Consider the following 8,161-nt stretch of genomic DNA (forward strand, 5'->3'; position numbering starts at 1 on the left):
TGCTGTGGCAGGACACATTTTATTGTCACCTGGGCGTTGGTGGACACAGCAGTTTTCTTTTTTAAGTTAGAAAGTCTTTAAAATAGTGAACAAAAAGATTACATATAAAAATAGAACATACATGTAAGGGGGGCACTATATATGCATACACGCTAAAAAAAACCGTTGACACTGTTTGACATTTGTGTTTGTAGGCACCATTCCGGGAAAATTAAAAAGCAGATTTCCTTTGTTCAAGTCCCTTTCTGAAAATTAAACATTAGCTGTTTTTAACTCGCGCGGCATACAAATTCACTCAAAAGAATCCACTTTTTCTTTTCAAAGTGTCGTGGAACAATCATGCGAACAAACAAACGGATAAATACGTGTGAACTCAAGCCGCGATCGAGTTTCTACACATTTTATTAAATAAAAATTAAATATGACAGTAGCTGTTAAAAAAAAATATTAAAAACCCAGCTGCCTTTCATCGGCATGGTTTTTGTTTGGATGAGGTATGAACTTGGACCAGCGCTCCATCACCACATGGCTGGAAATAGCTTTCAGCATGGTTTTGGTTTGGATGAGGTATGAACTTGGACCAGCGCTCCATCACCACATGGCTGGAAATAGGCTTCGAGTCCTTTTTCCTGTTGTCTCCGCCAAGGACATGAGGTGTGAATTTGGGGAGGGCCATATGAACGGGACATGCGCCACTTTCTGTCTGATGCTCATTTGACTAGTTTAGCAACTTTTACTTTTGCTTTGCCCTGCCCTCCTGCTGCTACTGCTGTATAAGAGTTGAAGTGACAAGCTTAGCAATTAAAGGAGGGGGGGAGGAAAAAACAAAAAAAAACGACAGGAATATAATTGTGAATGTGATCCAAATTGTGCTTGGTTGGCCTCGGTGGAGGTGGACCGTACATTGGACTATTGCTCTGTGAAGCTGGTTGAGACGATTAACGGGATAAGCGCGACCATTGAGGTAAACGAGCGTGTGAAATATTCGAGTCGATTCCTGGAGGTCGGTCATTCACTGCGCTGCCTGCGTGTGTGCGTGCGTGTGCGCGTCCTTATTGTTGAGTATGATGCTGATGAGGTCACCTTCGTGCTCCTTCATGTGTTCCATCAGTCGTTCCTTACTGGTCGACTCCAGGCCGCAGATGCAGCAGCAGAAGAGCAGCACGCAGTACTCCACCCCGCCACCGCGCGGCTGGGTAGGGACCGGGGCCATTGGGCTCCCTTGAGGAGTCGGGGGCGAGGGCTCAGAGCCGCTTTTGGGGAGCGCAGCGGGAGCTTCCGGGGAGGGCTCGGCCGGGACGTTGTTGCTGTCCTGCGAGGACGGTGTCAGAGACTCTGGTCCCGTCGACGACGGCACGGGAATTCTGAATGAAAACCAAATAGAATTGTTTTTCCCCAGTAGAGAGAAATCTCTTCTCGGCAGTTGATGGTCGTATTGCACGGCACGCTTACCGGCCGCTCTGCGAGATGGCCTCGTTGATGGCCTTGTTGACCTGCTCGTAGTTGTAGTTCTGGTCCCCGGCGTGCTTCCACATGTGCGACTTGAGGGAGGGCGGGTGGCTGCACACGTAGCCGCAAAGCGAGCACCTGGCGGCCGGAAAAGGCGTTAGGAGGCGCACCGACCGGCGTTTGCCGAGGTCCGGTCCTCGGCTCTCACCTGTACTGCTCGAGGAGCTGCACGGCCTGCTGCTCCTGAGGGTGCCTCCTCATGTGACTCTTCAGGCTGTTCATGTTGGTGGTGGCAAAGTCGCAGTTGCAGCACCTGCGCACGCCACAAAGAGTGTCAGCACCACTGTGCATATGCCGACTTCAAAACAAAGTCTTTTTCGTCACGTAAATAGTTATATTATTGTCGGCATTTGCATTTCCAAGTCGATGTTTCACCTGTAACCCGTCTTAATTCTTTTATTTTTTCCTTTTCAATCCATTCCTCCAATGTTGCTGTGGTGTGAAGAGCCAGTCAACTATTGTGAGAAAAAATACTCCCTAATAGCCCAAAGCACACAAGGAAGTTGAGGCTCTACCTGCAGAGTAGATCAAATGCTTCTAAACACATTCATTTCTCCTGCTCTTGAACCTCTTCAAACTCCATTTTCAAGCTCTTTGACAAAGGATAAACATTTTCAAGAAACAAGCACACGGAAAATAACAGCCTTGTGCAGCTTGCTTCGTATTCAAGTGCCAACATTTGACCTTCCTGCAATAAAAGCAGAGAAAAGAGACAAGAGCTTGTGTGGCTCTTTACAGCCCCCCAGTGGACAAAGGAAGAACAGCAAGGGGGGCTGAGAGAAGATGCTCAACTTCATTTGTGTCAGCCAGCACACATACAGAGCAAGTGCTATTTAAATAACCGATGAATAAGTTCCAAAAGCAAACTCGGTGGAAGGAACACCAGTTTACTTTGTTTGGGGGGTTTCCAACTCCTAAAAAGAACTGTTGGCCTTACCGGTAAGGTTTGTCCGAGTTGTGTATGCGTCTGTGGTTCCTGACGCCTACATATGTGGCGCTGGTGTAGTTGCACACGTCGCACTTGAACGTCTTCTGAAGGCCGCCTTCTGGAAGAAAAGAGAATCCATTAGTCCATGAGCACATTGGCCCGTTCCATGGCTGATCCAGACGGCGCAGCTCACCTTGGTCCGGGTCGCGCTCAGCTTCCTCCGAGGCGGCGGCCGTTTCATCCACGGCCGCCAGCGCTGACGCGTCGCCGCTGACCAAGCTGTGATTCTCCCGCTCGTGACTCCTCAACTGACTCTGAAGCGGCAAACACAAACGGGAAGCTGTCATCGCACATCTTTAGCAGGTCGCATATGCTTGCGGCGTCTCCGCTCAAATCTTCACAGAAGTTCATTTCATCCTATTTTGGAATTTCCGCCGGCCGCTGACCTTGTAGTGGAAGGCGTGCGCGCAGGTCTTGCACTGGTACGTCCTGGTCTTGCAGTGGTGGATCATGTGCGTCTCCAGGTCCCGGCTGTCGGCGGCAATGTGCTCGCAGATGGGACACTGGTAGGGTTGCCTGTGGCGGTGCACGCGCAGGTGCTGCTTGATGTAGCCCTTGTTGCCGCTGCTGTAGCGACACAGGCGGCAGCGGTACGGGCGCTCGCTGCCGGCCACGTAGTCCACCATGCTCCCGTCGGGAGGCCCGCCCGGGCACTCGGGGGCGGCGTTGGCGTTGTCCTGCAGCTCCTTGAGGATGTCCTCGTCCGAGGCGTTCTGGTCCGAACGCTCGCGGAGACGCTCGATGACGGTGAGCAGAGAAGAGCTGATGCCGGCGTTGGCGGCGGGGCCTTGGGGATTCCTGCACATTTCAAATGGCACAAATGACTTGACTAATTGGGTCGTTTCTTGTCAAATCAAGAAAGAAAAGTCTTGGAGATCTTTTTTTTTTGTGTTTTGAAGACAACTTCCTCCAAACAAATCCATCAAATTGCAGACTTTGCATACTTGCGTGGCTCCTCGTTCCCGTCCTGGCGATGCTCCGCCACGGACGAGGTCTGGAGTTTGAACTCGGGGGTCCTCGTGGGCAGGGCGACCAGGACTTCCGCGGCCAGCGAGTGAAGACGGAGCGATTCCGAGTGTGTCCTCTTGCGTCCGGCCGGCGGAACGTTCTCGTCCGGCGGCAAGTCTCCGCCTGGCGTGCGCTCCCCCCCCTCCACCTCTTCTTTGACCTCCGATAAACTTTGAGCGGCATCCGCTTCCTGGTCGAGCAGCAACGGCGCGGCGGCGATAACGGCGTCCTCGGCGGTGGGCAGGCGCTCGACGATCACGTTGATGTGTCCCGCGCTGTTCGGGTTGCTGCGGATGAAAGCGCGTCAGCCAACAGATTCCATCTCTTGCATGCGTGTGCCTTTAAAAGGCGGGGCCCGGTGGCTGTCACCTGTTGATGATCTTTTGCGCCGACGTCAGCAAGCTGTCGTCGGCAGACGGCGTCTCCGCCTCCGTGGCCACGCGCACCTCCAACTCCGATTCCTCGGGGCTCAGATCCTCGACAGCGAACTGGCCCTGCTCTTCTTTGGCGACGTGAGGCGGACTTGATTTGCCGTCCGGAAGCGGCACGCGCGGTTTGAAAGGGGCGGAGTCCGCCTCGCAGCTGGCGGCGGGCGCCGTGATCAGCGAGGTAGCTTCGTCCTCTTCGAAAACGGGGTAGGAGCAGTCGAGCAGTCCGGCGTGCTTCCAAGCGTGCGTCTTGAGCATGCGCTGCTGGCTGCACACGTAGCTGCAGATCAGGCAGCGGTACAGGCCGTACTCCTCGAAAACGTACCACTTCTTTTTCTGCGGCTGCCCCCGCTGTTGCTCGCCGTCGCACTCGCACTGGCGCGGACGAGCGGAGCAAACGTTAGTAACGTTTGGTAGCACAACTGGGAGCACTCCACTTTGGCCGTTTTGCAGGCCGGCGATCCCAAGTTAGGCGAGCTTACCTCCGAGCCCGCCGGGTCGGCGTCCCTCTGGGCGGCGTCTTGGCCCTCCTTGGCGTCCGCGCTGTTCTCCAGGTGCATCCTGACGTGCTCCTCCAGCTGCGCTTGGTCTCGGGAGCTGAAGCAGCACTCGGAGCACATGAGGATGAGGTCCTGGTTGTGTTCGTTGTGCTGCTTCAGGTGCTCCTTGAGCAGCGGAAGCGTGGGCGACAGATACGGACATAGGCTGCATTGGTAGCATGTCGCCGCCGGGTGCTTGAGCTCGCAAGGGCTGCTGCTGCTGCTGCTGCTGTTATTGTTGTTGAGGTCACCATGCTCGTGTTCCACACTCAGCTTCTTGTGAGGAGAGCCTCCTCCTCCTCCTCCTCCTCTCGGCTGGCCCCTCTTGCGTCCTGTCAGGGTGCAGCGGCGCTGGGGCCGCTTCTCCACAATTTGACTCAGCTTCTCGATGACCTGGATGAGCGAGTCGGTGTCCGCCTTGCGCTCGTCCAGCTCACGGGGTTCGGACAAAGGCGCAGCCGAGGAAGAGGCGGCGGCGGCAGCGATGAGCACGGCAACGCTGTTGTCCTCCATGACCTAGCGCGAGACACATGAAAGGTCAGCACAAACTGGAATCCACAAAGGTGTCTTTATTGTAAAAGTGTGCATCAATGATTCAATTGCCTTCTTTTAATTGTTTTGGCGTTTTAGATGTCACCAAAGCAAGTCCATTTCATATCGTAAGAGTTAAGGGGAATAGATGAGCCATTTCTTGTTTGGTTAGTGATTTGGACAGCTCTATTGATCTTGCAAAGTGGGAGAGTGGTGATAGCGAGTGGCAGTTAGTGAGAATGAGTATTGTCTTGATAAGGACACACACACACACGTGCTTTTGTTGACATTGTCATCGGAGATGACCACAAGGCTCCTTTCCTTCATCTTTCACCAATCCGTCACTTTCTCACTACATATCGCCTTCCTCTTTTCAAGATTCAAGAGGTTTTTTTTTTCTCAGCACTTCTGCTTTGCGGAGTGACTCACGCGTATGGAACACCCTTAGCCATTCATGTATTTCAGATCTGAAAGTTGCGCGTGGGAGTCAACGTTTAAAGACTCAATTTGGAGGACGTGAGGCCCGGGCAGCCTCCAGCGAGCACCTGTTCGTCCGCATCTAAAAATATGTCAATCCTTCTTTCCCATTTGTGGCTTTCAGATTCAAACGCACATAAAACGTCGTGTAATCTAACAGTCCGTGACGCCCGCGGTAGTGTTTAGTGGCGAGATGGCGTGTTCGAGCCACAAAAGCAGCGACAAAGGTGAAATGTGAAGTTTGGCTACGCTAGCATCGGCTAGCTGCGAGGCTAAGCCAGCACACAAGCGTGGGAAAACCCGCCGGAAAGCCATAACTTTTCATCTCCGGCTAATGTGTAACCGAATCATGACTACACTTGGACTCGTAAATTGAGTTAAATACTCACCGGGTCACCGCCCTCTTTGTCCTCCAAACATGCAAGTGCTCACGTTAGTTTGATTCACCAGTCATAAAAAATAAAAAAGTAGCCTCCGTTGCCCACATTGCAAAATGGCGAGGATGGAACCTGGGTCACGTGACTCAGAGTTTGGAGTCAGGTGACCATAATCCGAGCTGCCGATTGGACGGGACTTCAGTACCTTCTTCACTTCAGTACCTTCAGAGACAGTTTGGAAAATACAAAGTCGTATTCTTTTCAACGCCCTTTAACGGAGCAAACATATTCACTACTAAAATAGAAAAACGGAGAACGTTTTGATATAATCAAAAGAATAAAATGTAATATTGTTGATTAAAAAAAACTATTTCATGTGTAAAAACAGTGCAGTTGTCATGTTACTATTGAACAGTTCATTTCTAGGGTTTTTAACGGTTCATTTAAAGACAAATCATATAAATTGTTTGCCTAAATACAAACACAACATATGTCTATTCACAAATGATGCCAGCATATGCAAGTCCATCCACGTGATACGCCCACACATCATGCATGCAACCAGCAGTTTGTCCCTCATGGACATAATTAACCATGTTTGGCGTCATGTAAACATAAGCGTTTACCGAGCGAGGTTGCAATAAAGTTGGAATTTTCATTGTAGTTAGCCTTTCTATTTTGCTAGTTCTTCATACTCGAGGCTGAGTTGCTCAGCAGAGTGGCCGTTGGGGGTTCAATACCCATGTCGAGGTATCCTTGAGCACCCTCAACCTGTTGCTGCTCCTGATTCGGCCTTGGTACGTAAATGAGGAAGTCAATGTGAAGCCCTTTGAGGGCCTTAACAGGAGAACAAGCGCTAGCATTTGATCCATTCACATAGTATCTGGAGTCAGTCGGTTCAAAGTGTTTTTCCTTCCTGATGGCTTTGTCTTCCATACTCCATCAGCGGACCGGGGGCTATGAGTGCTCGCTCATCAGCGTCGCTCATCTAGACGCCGACCTCATCGGACGCCGGTGGTCCAACCTAGCTGATGGCTCATAAAGTTCCCGTGGCGCATTAGGGCCTGGCCCCGGGCGTGGAAAAAGATGGTGGTTATTTCTGTTGCTGTATTAAAGTCATACTTCAGGGGAGCTTGCTGCAGACTAAATGACACAAAAATGACTTTTACCCTTTACGTTTCAAGATACTCTTCACACATTTTGGTGTGCGCGTGACATGGAGACACAGTGATAACAGTTAATCAATTTGACATGACTGACATCTGCCATTCTTATTAAATGGCTGCAAATTAAACTCGAGAAAATAACATAGGTGAGCAGTTTTTTGTAAAAACCAATTTTAATTAGATATGCAAGTTGACTTTTCAAAATGATTGTTTTTTGCGCTGAAGCCCAATCCTCATTTTTTTTCCTATCACATTAGGTTCTTCTTAATTCACTTCAACGTCTTCGCAATTGTGCTGCTGTTCCAACAGTGACCACCAGGCGCCAGTCATGGTCTGCTAGGCAACATTGCATTTCAAATACATTTTTGTTCAACTTGCGTTGAGCTGGGTTTTTACGAAGAACAAAATTCAGTGGATTTTGAAAAGCTCAATATGATTCGTATAAATCACTCGAATAAAATTAGGACTGAACATTTTTAAAGCATCAATACAAATTAAGCATTGATTCGTATTGTTCATTTTATTCACAAGTCCCTATTTTAATCAACAGATCAAATGCTTGAAAGTGATTTTTATTTGATGCAGAATTCAACTAAAACTAAGATAAATGTTTACGCAGAAAGGCTTCTATTTTGCTTCTTTTCTGTAAAATGGAACTTTTTTTTCAAAATCGATCTTTTTTTCTTCAAGCAATGGTTCCACAACCCCCCTGTAATATTTGATCAAGTGCATTTGTCGATTTTCTGTGTGGGTGCGTGCGCGCGCGCGCGCGTGTGGGGGGGTAAGGGAGATGGATGGCATGTGTGCGTGCGTGTGGTGTCTGGTCTAATTGTAAAGTATTAGTTACATTACAGTGCAGCCGGTGTGATTAATGGAACTTATTTGGGAGGACGAGGTGGACTCTCGTGCTTCTTGTGAGCGTGTGCGCGCGTGCGCGTGCGCGTTGAGGATAGTGACAAAACCTGAAAATAGCAAATTGTTCATTTGGTGCGTAGGAAAGTGACAGCATTTTTTTTGTCTGTTGTTTTTAACGTAATTGAGGGGGTTGGCATTAGGAGACAAATGTAGAATAATAACCCCCATTTTTAGAAGCTTACTTTGAAACTCAAACGTTGGCTTGAACCCCAATTTGAAAAGC

General features: G+C 49.8%; 1 protein-coding gene across 2 annotated transcripts; it reads right to left on the reverse strand.

Annotated features, from left to right (window-relative positions):
• znf507 (zinc finger protein 507) lies at positions 1-6,007 on the reverse strand. Of its 2 annotated transcripts, none has more exons than XM_061276501.1 (10): positions 5,870-6,007; positions 4,416-4,988; positions 3,875-4,308; positions 3,442-3,792; positions 2,884-3,295; positions 2,631-2,751; positions 2,447-2,552; positions 1,658-1,762; positions 1,453-1,587; positions 1-1,364 (listed from the first exon to the last, which is right to left on the reverse strand). In XM_061276501.1, exons 2-10 carry the CDS (start codon positions 4,983-4,985, stop codon positions 1,013-1,015), a joined length of 2,586 nt encoding a protein of 861 aa, XP_061132485.1. In that variant the 5' UTR covers positions 4,986-4,988; positions 5,870-6,007; the 3' UTR covers positions 1-1,012. The 2 variants fall into 2 exon arrangements, with proteins under 2 accessions (XP_061132485.1, XP_061132484.1); XM_061276500.1 differs by having other exon boundaries at positions 2,447-2,555.
• Between the last annotated feature and the right edge of the window lie 2,154 nt (positions 6,008-8,161).

Source organism: Syngnathus typhle, linkage group LG4 (assembly GCF_033458585.1).
Source record: "Syngnathus typhle isolate RoL2023-S1 ecotype Sweden linkage group LG4, RoL_Styp_1.0, whole genome shotgun sequence".
NCBI classification, from domain to species: Eukaryota; Metazoa; Chordata; class Actinopteri; order Syngnathiformes; family Syngnathidae; genus Syngnathus; species Syngnathus typhle.

What these genes read in the sequence shown, in the direction of transcription:
- znf507 (XM_061276500.1), bottom strand. Translation starts at nt 4,985, where the DNA reads ATGGAGGACAACAGCGTTGCCGTGCTCATCGCTGCCGCCGCCGCCTCT. An exon ending in GCGCAAAAGATCATCAACAG is followed by an intron (nt 3,793 to 3,874) that starts GTGACAGCCACC and finishes TTTCATCCGCAG; the next exon opens with CAACCCGAACAGCGCGGGAC. An exon ending in AACTCGGACAAACCTTACCG is followed by an intron (nt 1,763 to 2,446) that starts GTAAGGCCAACA and finishes TGGCGTGCGCAG; the next exon opens with GTGCTGCAACTGCGACTTTG.